The sequence below is a fragment of the Poecilia formosa genome, unplaced genomic scaffold (genome assembly GCF_000485575.1).
Source record: "Poecilia formosa unplaced genomic scaffold, Poecilia_formosa-5.1.2 Scaffold136, whole genome shotgun sequence".
NCBI classification, from domain to species: domain Eukaryota; kingdom Metazoa; phylum Chordata; class Actinopteri; order Cyprinodontiformes; family Poeciliidae; genus Poecilia; species Poecilia formosa.
In genome coordinates, this window is record NW_006800075.1 from 1,398,917 (window position 1) to 1,417,179 (window position 18,263).

The window sequence follows — 18,263 nt, forward strand, 5'->3', positions numbered from 1 at the left end:
CAAAAGAGAAAAATGAGTTGCAGGTACTTTGAGCCAGGTAAACAACTCTTCAGATGAAAAATGAATTACAATATAAACAGATATTCTGACCTTTATCTTAATTTGACTCAGAACATTTTTAAAGTACATGGTGTTAGATGGTGTGTTAACAGGCTGGCAATAGTTGGGAGTTGTTTTTAAATCTTGAATTATTTATGGATAGCTGAAAACATTAAACATCTTCAGCATTTGAGCTGCCAGTCAAGAGAAAGTTGACTGGTGCACTGATCAGGCCAGTTTCTTTGACTTCTGCTGATTTTTGATGTTTTTGTGTGTGTATATATATATATATATTTTTTTTTTAAGTGCTTCAGTGTTCTTTTTTTTTTAAATATAGGAATTCACCAAAGCATGTCACTAATTTATATCTAGTTTTTACCAAACATACAAAACCAGGAGAGGGAAATGGCCCTCTGTTATAATTTTGATATAGTCAAATTCTGAGAATATCTGATGATAAACTAAACATACCCAGCATATTATTTGTTATTTTAGTACCTGTAACTGGATTTTGGTTTTGGTGTAAAATCCAAATATGGTTTGTGGCCGTAGTGGCGCCACCAAGTGGGAGATGGAGGTGTTGTAATGACAAAAGATGCCAACCTCCTTCCAAACAGTCCTGTATGCATATACCTAAAAGCACACCTGAAAAAAAAAAATTATTCATTTTCAATATTTGTATTATTTTAAAAAGTACTTAAAACAGATTAGCCTGCACTGAAAAGAGGCTTGTCATGTTTTCCATTTTGTCATAAGTGCTTCTTTGAAATGTTTTTATATCACATAGATCAGAATCAGAATATTCTCTGTTGGGTTTATTGGCATAAATGTAATTTTATATAAACAAACATGACTTTTGATCTATATAGAGGGACTACTACAAGCAAATTACCTGAAATTTAACCATTAAAAAAGGCAGATCATTTATCAATGATATTGGCATTTACATCTTTTTAAAAAGTTACTGAATGCCTAACTAAAAATATAGATTCATGTCAGTGCCGAGATTATTGGTGGCCCCCATTTGGCCCTTAGATTTTCTAGAGATGCCCCTGGAGAAAAGGGACAGTCTTGAGTATTTAGTAACACAATAGAACCTGCTTTATTCGATTAGTTTGTGCACAACAATCTGACTTTGGTTTTCAATTGCTCACAGCATACAGTCACAAAGTAGATATCAAATCATCTTAAATCAGATTGTACAACCAGTCTGTTTCAATGAATCACTGCTCAGGGTAGGAAAACCCACTCCACGTTGCTATATTGAAGCTACAGCCGGTATATGGTAGCTCAGGTTCCCTAAAAAGAGCCAAAGAGCCCTTTACTGAGAACAAGTCGGAAACGAACTTCGGCGTCGTATCCCTTAGCCAGAATCCGATGAAAACAAGATTAAATTTAATCCGGCCAGCAGCTGTGAGGTCTACATGACAGCAGCCATCCTAAAACAAGCTCAGCGGCGGACTATTTTCCCCACTTCCAGTCGACCCGAGCAGCGAGTCTCCTCTCACAACTTACCTTGCGGATGTGCTGAAGTCCGCACCGCAGCCGCTCGTCGCCGAAGGAAAAGACCCGCAAACTACCCGAAAGTAGTGCCAGCTGAATTATTAACTCAGGCATTAAAATCCAAAGAGAAGTGTCCCCCCCGCAAAAAAACGCGTGGGGTTTGGATGGGAGAGCGGAGGAATGCGGCCGGTCGGAGAGATTCCGAGTGAGTGAGTGAGTGTGTGTGAGTGTGTGTGTGTGTGTTAGAAGGTTACCGGAGGTTGTTCCAGTGTGAGTAAAAAGACGATGTTTAGGAAGGCTCCGCCCCCCCCTCCGTTCAGACCTTCTTCCAGTAAACACACGCACGCATTTACGCACGCGCTCGCGCTCGCTCCCGCTGCGCAGGCAGTAGAACAAGCGGCTGCGCTCGCGCCCGGGCAGATTGCCAATAAATAATCAGCGTGACCTTTGGCGCTGTGTTTCCTGGTACTGGGTTCCCTTCTCGACAAGGTGAAAAAGTTAAAAGCTGCACATATGGCACAATAAAACAAAATCACCCTCCCTGGGTAATTGCTTTTAAAAACAGGATAGATGGTTGAAATATTTTATTGAGCAAGTGAGGGTTATGGGGACATGAAAAGTATAATAGTGGATTTTAAAAAGCAAAAACAAGTCTGTAACTGTTATCCCTTCACAGAGGCTCTCCCAAACTGGTTGGGTAATGAACAATGTTTTATTTATTCATAAAGGACATCAAAGAAACCCCGTTTTAATGCAATTTTGTCTCAATCTACTCACTAAAAACAGGATAGATGGTTGAAATATTTCAAGTACCGGTAAGTGAGTGTTATGAGGATATGGAAAAGTAAAAATCTGTATTTTAAAAAGTAAAACGTATAAAAAAGGTCTGCAACTCTTGCCCCTTCACAGTGGCTCTCCCAAAATGGTTATAACTGCCTATTGTAATAGTTCAAACACCAAATATAACCTAATATGTATTCATATGCAAAGAGGAAATTGTGTTGGTGCAGAAGCTTGCATTCACGCTCTTCCTTATCTCCACTCATGGCATCACAGTAAATTCATGCCATGTTAAATGACCCTCCTGGATTGGCTGCTTTGCAAATGCCAGTGTTAAGTAAAATGCAGCTTCACAAACTGCATTTTCTTTCTTTCTTTCTTTTTTTTTTTGGGATCGTCTTAGATAATCTACAAAAATATATACAAATATGTAAATTTTACAAACAATTTTGAGTGGCCGATGGTCCACTGTATTTAGATTATTTTTGTTTTATTATAAAAAAAAACAACAACAAAAAACAGGTGTAGTTTTGTGAGTAGATTGAGGTTTTAATTCTACTTTACAAAAATAGAATTAAAACGAGGTTTATTTTACTTCCTTTATGAATAAATAAAACCTAACCTAACTGGCGGGTACCAAACCCGCCAGTTTCATATATGCATTCACTGAACCCTTCTGTAGTGACAAATAAAATATAATTGTTCCCCCCCCCCACAAATTCAAGACATAGTTAGGGGTGACCCAACTAGAGTCTAGTTGGGTCAACCCAAGATCACTAGTCTTCTTAAAAGGTAGAGTCTCTGAGAACAGTTCTTCAAAATATAGTCAGTGTTTTCAGCAAAGTTGAGCTGACTGTCCAGGATCGACCCAAGGTATTTAAAATTTGCCACAGTTTCAACAGGTTGGCCATCGAGAGAAACTGGAACCACCTTAAGGTCTTGTTTAGATCATTTAATTAGCTCTACATTCTTAACAGAATGAAAAATTAATAATAAATAAGAAAGACTTTGCGGTATTCTGATTTAGAAATGTAATTACATTAGTTGTGTTACCACCCCCACGCCACTAGAGGCAGTAGCAACCCCGAAAACATGCGACTAAGGAGCAGATTTAGAAGTACACCGAAAGCTACAGAATTTGGTAAAAACGGTGAACTTTGTTGAAGTAATTTAAGACAAGTTCAAATCCATGCTGAGAGGAACTCCTTCAATCAGTGCTCCTCCGCAGCACTGATTGGCTAAGCAATGTAACGTGATCCTCTGCAGCAAGTGATGGCAAAGCGGGGCGTCATCACGACTTTACACAAGTGTGTCTTTACCTCCGCGGCAGAGGCTCCGCCGAACCCCAGAGACCGACTCGCCGAACCCCTGAGATCGACTCATCGAACCCCTGGGGTTCGATCGAACCCAGGTTAAGAACCACTGATCTAAAGTAAGGCAAGAACAGATGCAGAAAAAAAAAAAAGTTATTGATGTCTACCAGACTGGAAAAAAGCTCCAAAGCCTTTCCCAAGGCTTTGGGACTCCAGCAAAGCACAGTGAGAGCCATTGTCCACAAATGAAGAAAACATGGAACAGTAGTAAACCTTCCCAGGTGTGGCTACGTTACCAAAATTACTCCAAAAGAGCAACAATGACTTACTGAGAAGGTGGGATGGCCATTTATCTAATCATTTTTTGTTGTGAATATTTTTATCAGGATAACATTTGAGTAGTGATACTTCAACATACAGTTACTCAAGTAAAAGTGAAAAGTAGGCATCCATAAATTACTCAAGAGTAAAAAAGTATTTGGTAAAGCTTACTCCACTACCGAGTAACTCATCAAATTAACCATTTAACATTTAAAGATTACATAATCAGATGGACCACAATGCAAAGTTAAGAGGAAATTTTTGCAGCTTTAAGGACCAAAATGACATTAATTCATAAAAGTAACAAAAAAAATCAGGCAAAAGAGAATTTTTCCATATCGGTTTCTATCAATATAAAACTTTAACAAAAACTAGTTGTGCATCTTTGTCTTTGAATTTTTAGTTAAAACATGTTTGTTTTTTATTTATTGGGTAAAGAATCCAGAAATTTTACTCAAGAGTATTGATACTTCATGATAAAATTACTCAAGTAAAAGTACAGCGTAGTAAAAATACTCCCAAAAGCATTTAAAAAAAAAAAAAAAAGTTACTCAAGTAAATGTAATTGAGTAAATGTAACTAGTTACTTCCCAACTTTGTTGTTACTTGTACTCACTTCTTCACTGTTTGATCTGTGAGAGCGTCAATAAATTAAAAAAATACAATCAAATGCAGCAACTGATAAGTAAAAAAAAAAAAAAAATCACCCTTCTGGTGTCCTGAATATTTCAAAGTGGGTTGTAAAACCTCTTAATCACCACTTTTGTCGTGATCACAAAAAATCCCTCAAAATATTCTGATGCAGTTTTAAGTCTTTATCGACCGTCTCTGTCCAGGAGTTCAGAAAAGAACAGAGAACCAGATTTAAAGCACTATGGACTTCATTTGTTTCTTCTAGGGGGAGTGAGTGTTCATGTCAATAAGAAAGCAGGCAAAAATAGTTTCAAGAGCGTTCAATGGCGAACACCTCAGCTGACCAAAAAGAGCACAAAGACTTGCTTCACAATGGCCAAAAATGAAAAAAGTCAAACAGTTAGGAAAGTATGCGTCCTGTTAGACTTGATTTAAAAGTAACGCTGTGTTTTAACAGAGAGTCCTGATCATACAGTCAAACTTGTTGGTCAAGACAGTTTGCTGCTTCTCAACCAACAGCTTGTCATTGTTAGGAGTTATTCAAATAAATTATTTCAAATTGATGGCTTCAATTGGACTAATTTGTATTTTTTTTAATATGCCTGCTGTATCTGTTGAGCCTGATGTGTTAAACTGCATGTAAAAAGTTATAAATAAAAGGTGAAAAAAAAAAAAAAGAAAATATATAATTATTCTGCTCTCAATCAGAAGAAACATCTGGCTATTCAAAGAGCTCTTGGGTTAAGCAGCCCACCAGGATGTTGACCTTTAAATGTTTTTAAACAAATAAAGAAACAAACTAAAAGGAAAGCAATGCTTTGGTTTGGCCTAGTCAAAGTCCACAAATAAATTAAGTTGAGATTCTGGGGTTAAAGTAAAATAATGCTGCATGTTATTACATTAATGCAAAACTGTGTTGTTTTTGTCCATTTAAATTTGGAATTATAATCTGAAAATTGCTTTATATATTTAGTCAGGTTAACTTTGATATTCAAACTTGAGTTTCTGCAGTGCATGAGGCAGTATTGCATTTAACATTCAATTAAATATTAACTTGAGTTGTCAAAAAATTGTTCCAATATTTTAGCATCTAATTAAGTTATAACATTTCTAAAAATATGTATTTTAGTAAAAACATGTTTTTGCATAGCAATAATAAACTTCCGATTTGATCCATTTTCTTTGCTCGTTTACTTCAGTTTAATCAGATATTTTCTTGTCACCTGCACCTCAACAAAAATGGACTTCAATAAATAAATTTAAAAACAAATCCTTACTTTGACACCTTGATGTATTTTCAAATTATCCAGCTTCAAATGCATCAAATGCAAATCAATGCACCGTCAGTGTGTGTCAACATACAAAACACATCTAACCTACTGGCTCATACGCCAGCAAATGTATAAAGATAAGGATAAGGTCCCTCCGGGCAGTTGTCTTGTGCCAGGAAGTGTCTGGCTTACTGTAAGTGCTCTTGAGCAACAACCAGCAGAGTCTGGCACTTTTACAAGGAAAGGCCCTGCCTTTTAAAACCCGCTGTGTTTGGATAACACCATAAAGATAACGAAAAGGAAAGTCTTCTCCATGCAAAACAACAACTCCCATGGCTAGTTGTTAAAAAATGAAAACAAGATTTTAATTTCTACTAGAGAAAATATTCGATCAAGCTGTTTCCATATAAATATAGAGCACATTTTCCCACATTTTTTTAGCATTATAATCACAATATATTATCTTTTTATGGGACATAACAGAAAGTAGCACATATGTGAAGTGAAAGTAATATACATTTTGTATCATGTATAGAAAACAGCAAATGTGCAAGAAAGTGCAAACAAAATTGAACTTTTTGGTCAGCATGCTTTGTGTGAACAAAAACTGCAAATCATTCCAACTACAACAACTCTACAGTTACAGGAAAGTGGCAGCATCATGCTCCAGGGGTGCTATTAAAAATCAAGTACAGGAGAACTAGTCAGAGCTGATAGGAGGATAAAAAGAGCAATTTATATTTTCACACACCTTCAAATTCCCAAATTAAAAAGGAATGATATTTTCGGGTGAATAGAACCATTTCTTGGATTAATCAATACACAAAATAACGGGAAACACCAGTTGCAGATGCAAGATTACCAGGTCTAACAACTCTACTCGCCATTTTTGATTCAATCAAGATCTAGAAGAAAATCTCCTTCAGATTGAGGGAAATTAGCTAGGCTGTTCAGAAACCAACCAGAGCTTTAACCTGCAGTCTGTTTTACATCAACAGGAAGTGACATCATATCCAACCAAGACAGCAGCACCTTCTCCAGAATCAACAGCTTCAAAGTCCACTGAAACTGGAAAAGCTAATGCATTAAAGGCTTTATGGTCAGAAAGGAAAACATAAAGGTGTTGTGTTGTAATAATTGCACCAATTACGAAAGCATGGTGGTTGTTACATCATGCTGTGGGATTCTTTTTGTGTCAGTGATACTGGTGAATTGCACAAAGCAGAGGAACTAATGCTCCTATTTTTTTATGTCTGTAAAAATGTCCCCAGTTAATAAAATGACATATACCTCCATCAACAAGCTGATTGCAATAAAGACAGGACAACGAGCCACGCCACTTGCAGCCAACATCACATTTTAACCGGTCATATGGAGGGCAGAGATTAAAGGAATGCCACAGGAATGCATGTGTGAAAGTGTTTTTTCTGTGTGCATATTTTACTTCTATTCATACCTACACTTTTCAGATTTTTTTTGGCGCATATCTGTTCGGAAGCTACACGCAGTCAATAGCTTAGTCTTAGCTTCTTAAAATTTTTATGAGAGAAATAAGCTTTCCAGGTAATAACTATCTTAAGCAAGGTAGAAACCAAAGTAGATTTCTGCCAAACTTAAAATAATCCCAGACTTTTAAAGGTCATATTGGTCATTGTGGTGCTTAGTAACTACTATTAGGAACTGAAGACAATAACAGCATGTTTCTCTGAAATTTCTGCTTTCAAGAACTGTAGATATGATCAAAAACAGGTTAACAAATATAAACTATTGTGAAGCACAGATAAAAATTTTATTTCTACAGCTATGTTTTATGCAAACAGCAGTTTCCAATAGAGACCAAAGTTGACAATGAATACTTAAAATTTCTGACTGAATAATGATTACTTGTTTATGGAGGCTTAAAGTAGTTGATTCTAACTTTTAGAATAGAATGTTTAATCAAATATTTATATATATATAGTTTATTAAAATCATTTTTGGATTCAAGTGGGTGTAATAAGTATGGAGGACCAAAACTGACATAGATATGTAAGCATTTGATTAACAGAGTTCTTTATCTAATTAATATTGCAATAATTACCCTATACATTTATTTATTCACTCCTGCATCTTATTTCTGCCTGTCCTTTTTACTTTTCCTTATGTATGAATAAATGAATGAACGAACAGACAAACAAGACAATTAAATAAAGAAGCCAGTTAATTGCATGCTTACTTGGCTACATTCAGAGAATTCACTACACCAAATGGATTTAATGAGAAGCTATTCTGAATTATGTCAGTGTTGGCCCTCCATAGCAGTGCTTCTACTACTTAATATATGAAGTTAAGGAAACCCTTTTTAGATAACACCGTCTCTGTTCACCGACTGTGGTACCGATAAAGTTTTGGAAATAACTCGGCGCAGCAGCAATGGCAGCTCCCATGACTTGGAGGAGGCTGGTGCACTCGGTATACTCTCCAGCCATCGCCGGGGTTTTTAGCCGGATATCTGACCGGTTCTTCCGCGCCCAGGACAGAAGGAGAGGGTAAGAGTCGCAGCTGACTGCCTCAGACCCAAACGCTTGGGTAAAACTGCGATTATCAGACTGAACCGTCTTTCCGTTTAGCAACGCTTGCTAACTGTGATGGGTTCATTATCGGACGCATGTAGTTCAGTGCCGCCGTTTTAAAGAAGCTCTTTAAAAATTCAGCTGGGTAACAGTTGCGTTTTAAACTTACGTTTGTTCATCCGGAAAATCTCCGGAAAAGCCGTCGGGAATGCCTCTCTCCGGACTCTTAAAATCGCAGATAACCTTGACAGAAAGTTCTGGTTAACTGAAGTAGCCGTTATTCAACTTTCCGTCAGGTTACAATAGGCGCACACACAGGTATGAGGCACCTGATCTCTGTTTCAAGTCCATCTCATTGACAGTTCAGGTCTATTAATGAACTTTTAGCAGGTGCAGCCAATTCTCTAAATGACACACCCGAGTTTTCTTTGAAATGAATCACTTATTTACAGAACATAAACAACCTAATCTTTTATTGCCTATTTTACTGGAAAAAACTAATTGGGGGGGGGGGAGTGCTGCAACCCACCCATCGTTAATCATTTTATTTGCGGTTTTATTTACCCTGGAGGAAAAAGAACTGCTGAAGCAGACTTCCACTTAAAACGTAAATGTCCTTTACTGGGATAAACCAACACACAGCTAGCCCACCGTTGAGACGTGAAAATAAAAATGAAATGTGGTTTACAAAATTTTGTAAATATCTGGAAAGTGCAGTGTGTATTTTTGTCAAATTATAATTTCAACTGTTCTATGAAAACCTTTGAGATCTATTAATAAACTAACCTAATGATTCAATTCAACTTAATCCAAAGAAATTTAATGATGTCGTAGCTCATATCAACCAAGGTTCTTCAAACCTTGGTTTGAAGGTTGTAGATGCTGATAGCTGTGTTTGTTGCTGTAATTTCACGAAGTGGATACTCAAGGTTTTACATTTTTTCTGTTCAAGTTGAAAAGATAACTAGCAGTGTAACAAACTGAGGTTAGTTTGATAATTACTCGAGTTATTACTTACAGACCTGCTAACATGCAATCAGCTCCTTTACAGATGTGCCACTTATAGCTTATCAACTAGTTTTAAAATAAGAAAAAAGGTTCTAATAATCATAACGAACTGTGTTTATAACATATATAAATATACATTTCAGGCAAACGGCAAACACTGCAGTCCTCATTCTACTCAGCAGATGCTGCAGCGGAGAAAAACCTGCCTGTATTCAACAATTGGAAGCAAAAGAAGAATCAAACACAAGTGCTTTTCTTTTTTACAACTTGACCTACATCTTGACCTTAACAGTGTTACTTTTCAGCATTTTGCAATGCAGATTCCCTCTAATTAATTATATCCAGTTGCCTTTACCCTCCCCTTGAGCTCTTTCAAGCTCGTCTTGTTTGGTGAGTGAATATTGTACTGGATGTGGAAAGTTACAAAAATGGAAATCTGAACCAGCGGCCAAAATGGCAGCCCACACCCCGCCTTCAGGGTCACAGGAGTTCTTCGCTAGATATCCTTCGCTGGGACAGAAAGAGCAGGGTTGAAGTCCTCTCACAATGGTGATGCTTGGTTCTCACAGTTTAAAACCTGAGAAATTTGTAAAAATAAGAATTTGTCATTCTTATTAATGAGGGAAAAGTAGAAGCATTCTTTCAGCCAGCTGACCAGAAGTTCACAGCAGTGGAAGAAAACTTAAAAATCTCATTCAAGGAACTTTAAATTGTAGGAAATTGTATGATCAGTGTTGAAATTGGCCCATGTCTGATTCCATAAGTAAAAATGGTTGAAAAGATGTTGCTTAATAAGCGTCATGGGTGGCTCTCCATGACTTTGTCATTTCTTGTGTGACCAGAAATATTTCCCAACAGTCGTATTGTTCTTTCTTGTGAGTCCAGTGTTTCAGTCACCTGACCAGCAGGGTGCAGCTACATGAAGTCCAGGAGTAAAAGCCCACTACTCTATCCAACCAGCTGAAGAAATATCTGGTCTCTAGTATTTTCTCTGGCATCGCATTTGAAGGACTTTACACCTCAGGAACAGCATGACTGAACATTTTGTGATCTTGACATCTTTTCTTTTTTTTTATGAAGAACCGTCCGTTTGGTCCAGTTTTAAAAGTGAATCATAAAGGCCAGCCTGAAAGACTTGCTGTATTTGGATAATTGGTCCAGCTCTTGCAACCTTAACCCTGTTTATACTTATCAATCAGTCAGAAAAGCTGCCTAGAAAACCACTACGTTTTATTTTTTTAGTTTGGAAACGCTTTGTTTTATGCTCACCTCTATAAACGAGAACCTTGGCAAAAGCAGAAGTTTAAAAAATGTGGACGGCTATCATAAATAACTGTAGTCAGTTTAAAAATGGCTTCATTCTGGGATCTTAAAGAGATGTTTGCCTTGTGCATTTGAGACTGTGAGTAAATGATGACAAACATTTCCAGTCCAAGAAACAAAAGGCTCAGTATGAAGACAAAATATGTTTTATTTCATGATTCAGACAGCAGTCATGCAAACTCTGGGGAATAGAAACATTGCAAAGACACTGACTGCCACACAAATCTCACACGATGTCTGTATTTTCTCTGGCTTTGTAACCAATCAGGAGACGGTGAGAACTGATTTGGGATGCCCGGTAGTTCCCTTGGTTTAGTTGTTTCTCTCTGTACCAAGGACATCTTGGACTTGAGCCTTATTTTTTTTCCTATTTCTTCACTAAATCACTAAAATAAAACAGAGGGATAAGATTAGGAAATATATAAGCCCCAGCCATGATTAGAGCATGTCTTATATCTTTAGAGGTTAAGGACAGGAATGTCCATTGTGCCTCTCTTATCTGTCTGAGCATGTTGAGGCTGTGCCAAAGAACAAAGAGATAAAACTTGGTGCAGTGAAAATGTTTGCCTCGTTTCAGATTTCTTCACTCCTAAATGCTTCTGATCATTAAATAAATTTTAATATCAGACTCAGTTAAAACCAAATGTAGTTTTTAAATGAATAGTTATTTTATTAAGACGAGGGAAAACTGACCAAATGGACTTGGACCATTGTGAAAATATAATTCTTTCCACTGTTCGTTAATGGATTTATGGTGATTTTTGCTTTGGAAAACTGAGTTCAGTGTCACGAGACACACTTGTGCCTCATTAAAGCGTGAGTCAAGAAATTAATTTCATTGAACCTGTTTGTCTGAATGAAGTAGACTATTGTAAAAAGCAACACATCATACTCAAAGGAAAACAGCAAATGAGAAGAAGGAAAGTCATTGACATATATTCATCTGGACGGGGTTACAAGAGTTGGGATTCCAGTGAGCCGCATTGAGAGCCAGTATCAACAAGTGGAGAAAACTGGAAGCGGTGGTGAACTTCCTCAGGAGTGGCTAGCCTGACAAAATCAATCTAAAAGTGCATTAACGACTCATCCAGGAGGTCACATAAAAACCTCATTTCCCTCATTTAAGGTCAGCGTTTATGATTCAACAGTAAGAAAAAGATTGGGAAAAAAAAAGTCTCAAGTCATTAAATCCTTAAAGAAAAGATTTAACGTTTAGGGAAATATTCTATGAACTGACGAGAACAAAAGTGAAACATATAGGAAAGCTCGTCTCCATCATGGGAATGTATCTGACTTTGAAATCTGTGATGATTCACAAAAAGGAAACAGAAAAAAATCTGTAAAGGGTCAAGTACTTCCTCACCGCGCTCTGCCCCAACACATCACAAGGCAGCAGGACGTCTCAGTTCTCACCTAAAAATGCTTGGAATGACTGACAAGCTTTGACGACTGCTGGTGATTCAGACAACTTGTTCCAACTGTTCAACATTTTTGTGCCGTTCGCCTCATTGATCATGCTCAAGTTTCCCAAAAGGAAGCAGTTGGGTTTGCTGTCACAATCGCCAGTTGCCTTTTCTTTGTTTCATTGTTGAAATTCTGCATCATTTCCTCGTATCTTTGATGCCTTTGCACAGCAGTAAAAGATCAAAGCTTCTTTTGTTTTTAAACAGCATAAAACTGTGGGATCGTAGGGTGTGGTTACAACAAGTTGATGTAAGTCTGTTCTGACAGCAAATTGAAGACGCACCAGTCAGTTGGTTAGTGATTTGTATTTTCCCTCTGATCAGCTCTGATTAGTGATGAGCAGCTCAAATGCTAAAAAGAACATTAAATTTAGCAAAATGAAGAACTCCCTTCTGGTTGTGCAAGAGTACATAAATAAAACCCACTAATGAACTGTTAAAAAATTAATAAACTGTTGTCTCTGCATTCAAAAAGTACTTAAGATTAAATAGTATTCTACATGTTTTCACACTGATGCATTCCTTCGAGATATTGCAATTGTTTTTATAATTTTTCTTTGCAGTCAAAATCACTAATTATGTGGTGTAGATTTATAAACATATCAGGTCTTATATATGATGGTAAATGTGAAGTTTTTGTCACTCGCCATGTCGATCACGAACTATAACGTGACATCAAGTAAGGCTTAAGAAGCCGTGTAGTAGAAGTAAGAAATACTGCCACCTGCAGGTGGGAGGAACCTGTCACTTAAACCCAAAGGTTTTGAGAATTTTTACAAAAAGATTGCAATAAACTCACAATTATGCATAAGTGCAAAAAAAAGTGGACATCTGTTGATGCAAATATTTCCGCGATCGTTGCCAAATGATTGATGTAATTCGGCAACATATAGATGAATAATTAATATCTAAGCACATATCTGTTATCTTGAAGACTCTATTTATGTCTCTGCCTACATAAAAAGCTGCGTTGGGCTGTATTTGGCCTTCGGGCATTGCTCTTGTCACGTGTTTTTGAAGAATAATGTCATATTTCTTTTTTGATAGAAAACAAAACTAGTTTTGTATTAGGTGTTTTCCCTCACATTTTCCGCTCATTTCCTCCCATTTCTTCCTCTAACTGTTGTTCTTTTATTCAATAACAATAACCGTCCCCTGTGAAAGATCTGATTACATGTAATAAACGAAGAATCGAAGTGAGAAATCTTATCTCTAGGGTCTTTTTTCTTCTTTTTGTTGTCAATTCCTTGAATGACTCCATAGATATAACTAACCAAAAATAAAAGCAGCCTTTCCAGTTGGCTGAATGGATTCAATGACATCTGTTGAACAGAACTAGGATGTAGATCCTTCAACGATGTCAGATCACCTGAGATAACCAGGCCAGCCCTGGTTATCTCAGCTCTCTGACAATGAGAGCCGTTTTTAACTCCCATGCTTTTTATTAGCAGAAATGTGGCACAGCGACATACCGGGATAAATGGCTCGCTTTATTTCCTGAATTCACCACCTAAGGCTGAAAATCGCCTTAGGCTGAATGCCTCCAGCGTAAATTCCATTTACGGTTGAGGCCATCAGCGTAAATGGAATTTACTGTCATTCTGTGAGACGTGACGTTTATTCAGAAAAAGATCCCGAAGGCAACTTTACGTTAATGACTATATTTTCTATGTTAGTGATGGCAGAGTTCAAAGTGAGCTTCTTATCTCCCTCATCACACTGCCTTATCTTTACAACTTACTGAAAGAAGGCTCGACATCTTCTGCCTCAGTGACATAAGCCCGTCTATGAGCTGGGTGTATTCTCATTTAATAACTTTTCCACTGCTGTAAAGTCAAGATAATTCAGTGCATTGTAGGCTGACATGAGGAAGTAGTTTTTTTGTTGTTGTTTTGTTTTATGAGTTTGGAAAGTCTCTCTGCCCCTCTGCAGTTTAAAAATGTGTTTGTCCTGAGTAGGTTTTAGTTGCAAATGCCAAGCAGAAATGCATGTATACCACAAAGGAACCAGTGAGAGAGGTATACACTCCTCTCCCAGTTTAACACTCGCTGGTGAAAAGCTGGATGTATGGAGAAAGTGTTACAAGTCTGTTTTCCACATCGATATATTTTCTCTTAGTCCTTCTTTGAACTGGGCTCTCAAACCTGTGATTAAATGAAGAGGATAATGAGTGTATTTTAAGCTTTGAATCAGTGTTGCACAGTAACTAAGGCTATACTGACTCTTTGTCACTAAATCACTCTGGGCGCCATGATGGACGTCGGAAATGAGGCGCGGGAGTATTGAACAGAGCGACTTTGCATGATTTTGTAAATTATGATAATTTAATGCAAAGTTGGCATTTTTAATGGACTTTCAATGCAACTTTTAGAGCAACTTTGCATTAAAAGTGTCATTATTTACTGAATGACACTTCATGACAACTGTCAAACATTCATAAAGACTTCTTCATGTTCATAACAGGTGTTATGTCATGTTTATGAAAGTGTCATGTCAGTCTTGTGCACACCCCTTCAAATAAAGTGCTACCACATGATTTATATCACTGTGTCGTAAGCAGCGTTTCCCTCACCGGAGTGACACAAAAACGTACAAAAGACGAGATGCCAACCATTTTTTTCCGATACATACTGACGACGCAGCATTGTCTCCATGGTTACTAATGGTTAGACGCGTAGCTTCTCTATAAAGCAATATTTGACATCTTTCTAATTATACTTACTTATAAAGTATATGAACGCAAATCTATTTATCTTGTAAAAAGCTGCAAATCCGCGATCATTCTGAGGGCTGACAGTGATTATGATTGACAGCTGCTAAACATCAGCCGCGGCGTATCTTTCCTCATTAAAAATTGTTCAATAAAATAATAAGTTTGGTTTCTATCCTTGTCTGTTTGTGCAGCTGACTGCCCAGCATCCTATCAACTAAATAGAACCAATTTTAGGCTACTGGCTGTCTGTTTTTTGACAGGCTGACATCTGTGAGACAGTGCCATTTCTGTCTTGGCCCGCTGGGAGTTAATTTTGTTGCTTCGACCTGATGAGACGATGGAAAAGAGCAATGCGCATAAAGGAGTTGCCATAAATTATTAAAACAATTCAAAATCCTTGCACTTCTGTGTGCTTATTTTCCGTAGGTCAGCCATGTTGCTGCTGGCTCCACTGCTTGCTCCAGCCGAGCCAGCGCCACGCCACATTTCCAGGCCCACCGGGTCAGCCGGACCTCAGGGTTCAGACGGCCTCTGCAGCCACTTCCGATGGATGGCGGAGCAAATACCCGCCTTCCGGGTGCCGGGAGCCCACATCCAAATCCTGATGTCACCAGACCAATTTTACCAGGCGATGAAGGTTCGTGTCGTTCGTTCACGTCTGCTGTCGCCTTTGATTAATGACGACACATTTTAAGACGGCTTTGAAAGTCAGAACTATTTAAGAAATCAACAAGGTCAGTACTGTTAGTTATCTGTTTAATTTCAACACTTTGAAATCCTTTATCTGTCCCAAGAAAAACAAAACGAGAAAATGTAAACATTCTGATGCTGTGGCAGATCCATTCAAGGCTGATGCCCTGATATGAGGATGTTTAAAATGTGCTAAAAGGTTTCTGAAATCCACAATAGTTTAATAAGAATGCAAAGAAAGAACTGCTGGGGTCACTGGGTGAGAAGCGTAGGTACAACTGAAGAGATGACCAGTTCATCACAGGGCAACACAAGACAAACAACCACACAGGCATACACTCATACCAGTTTAGAGATAGCAATACGCTAACAGTCATTTGTTTGAGCTGGGAGAACCCATTAATGCATGCAGATTTTATAGAAACCATGCAGAAACAACCCAGGCAATTAAAAAAAATAAATAAATAAATAAATAAATAAATAAATAAAAAAAAATATATATATATATATATATATAAAATACTTTATTAAATTAAATGCTGTAACTCATCCTGTTAAAGTTAAAGTCCTTATCAATAGTGCTGGCTGCGGACAGGAAGTCCACAAACTTTATTTTTATGTAATCAGTAGAAATATAAAATCTTGAGCTTTTAGAAATTCTTAGACTTTTCTGGGAGGCACAACTTAATTTTGCAGATATAATTTTTCCTACTTCTGTTTCTGACTATATAAAGACTGAACTAAAATTAAATACATTTTTTCCAGTCATTATGAGGGCTGTGCGTGGAATCTTTTGTTTTCGTAATCTAAATTAGGATTTGGTTTTGAAAAGTCTGAGAACCACTAATTTGGAGTACAACTGAGCACCTGCCACGAAAATGGTTGCCAACTTCTCGCAGCTGCTGGGCTCGATTGCTGTACTTGCATATGTTTATCACAATTTGCTTGGAGAGTCTAGCAAGAAAAATACAAAACGGTGCATGTGCAATCATGCAGAAGATAGCACAGATCTAAGTGTTTTTATAGTTGATCTTCACATCTCAGTTTTTATCTCATCCAGTTTATGAGAAACATTGACATTATTTATCTGGATAATTTTAATTTAAAGGTGTGATGCAATGTTTTTTTTCCGGTGAGTATTATGATTACAGAACCTTGACATGTTTCAACTGACAAATGAGCTGTGCTAAAATTCAAATGGTAAGGGTTATGAAACGCCTTTCCTTTTACCAAAATTACACTCCTACCAGTAATGCGGGTGAGTGTAGTTTACTGTACAGCCACTCCCACAAATAATTTAATAATAGGTGGGTTTCATGTGACTGATGCGTAGTTGGACATATTTATAGCACCTTTTGGGACGATTTCCAAATTGCGCTTTTGCAAAGCGTCACCAGCTTGTTTTTTTTTTTAAGTCAGAAAAATTCCTGTGGTCAAAGGTTTTAAAACAAACAAAAGCAACAGCATCCATCAATACCAGCAACATACGTGCAATGAAAACAATGTAGTTTATAGAATGAAGTCATTTAGATATTTGAATTATTTATCTAAAAGATGATATTGCAGATACTTTAATTCTAGGATTTGCACAACTTTCTTTTGACACAGGCCTTTGTTCAATGTTGAGAACCTGCCAAAGTATCGTGATGATTCATTTGGAGCCGTTTCTTTTCTTCTTTTTTTTTTTTTTTTCAGTGACGTTCATAAAATGTCAGTGCAACATTCAGTTTTTATTTTTAGCTCTGTTTTTTTCTGCTAAATCCGGTCATTTCCTTGCAGCTGCAAAGGGCCCCTGATTTTCAGTTCTGAACAGACCTTATACATACTTGGATTTTTAGATTTTTATTTATGAAAACAGTTTATATTTTATATTTTATACCAGAACATGGTGTTGATTTAAAATACTCGATCCTCTGGTGCTATTTTATGACAGCCAGACCGTCTTTGTCTTGATAATTCTTCAGTTCACTCACCTTGTTTTTGCAGCCAATAGTTTTTAGTATTTTCAGCAAACCAAAAACTTGGAATAATTAAATGGATGCATGTTAGGGTCCAGTTTGTTTAAAACATTGCTCTGCACAACCAACCTTAACACTGCTTTTACTGCTTTGCGTATGGCAAACTATGAAGTCAAAAGAGTCAAAATGTTACCCTGTTTGCACATTAACAGCACACAAATAAACAAATAAAAACATTAAACTTAATCTTGTTTTATGTTTTGCAAGTTTATTGTGTTTCTGCTATGGCATTTGTTCAGTGATGATATACAATGATTCAGCAAAACCAAGCAATAAAAGGAGCAATAAAATAATACATCATTAAGCAATACAAACACAATGCATACGATCATTTGTAGTAAACAGAACCAACAAAGTAGTAAAATCATTCCATAAAGACACAATAATAAAATACAATAATAAAAACTCATTGGGTCATTATCAACACTTAAAGGTTTCTACTGTCTTAGCAGTGGTTATGTAAGCAAATATTATTCCAGAATAAGAAGCATATATTTTTATATTATATTTATATTGTACTGTAAGATTTGTCTTCTAGGAAATGAACCTACGTATGTAGTGAAAACAGCACAAGCCATAGATAGGAATCCTTTTTTAAGTCCAGATATAAGGAGCTACATAACTGCCAAAATGTTT

General features: G+C 37.0%; 1 protein-coding gene and 1 long non-coding RNA gene across 3 annotated transcripts in view; one reads left to right on the plus strand and one right to left on the minus strand.

The window, feature by feature from the left end:
• Positions 1-3,577: 3,577 nt before the first annotated feature.
• LOC107837366 (uncharacterized) lies at positions 3,578-14,214 on the minus strand. The gene is made up of 3 exons (XR_001663390.1): positions 14,203-14,214; positions 13,944-13,946; positions 3,578-3,749 (listed from the first exon to the last, which is right to left on the minus strand). It is a non-coding gene; the product is annotated as an uncharacterized LOC107837366 (long non-coding RNA).
• The window catches only part of pgs1 (phosphatidylglycerophosphate synthase 1), a 28,879-nt gene continuing 18,851 nt past the window's right edge, over positions 8,236-18,263 (plus strand). The window contains exons 1-2 of one of the 2 annotated variants that reach the window (XM_016676614.1): positions 8,236-8,388; positions 15,346-15,556. In XM_016676614.1, coding sequence (XP_016532100.1) covers positions 8,273-8,388; positions 15,346-15,556 — 327 coding nt within the window. In that variant the 5' untranslated portion in view covers positions 8,236-8,272. The remainder of the gene's footprint in view (positions 8,389-15,345; positions 15,557-18,263) is intronic. The other variant, XM_007562477.2, reaches the window with a different exon arrangement.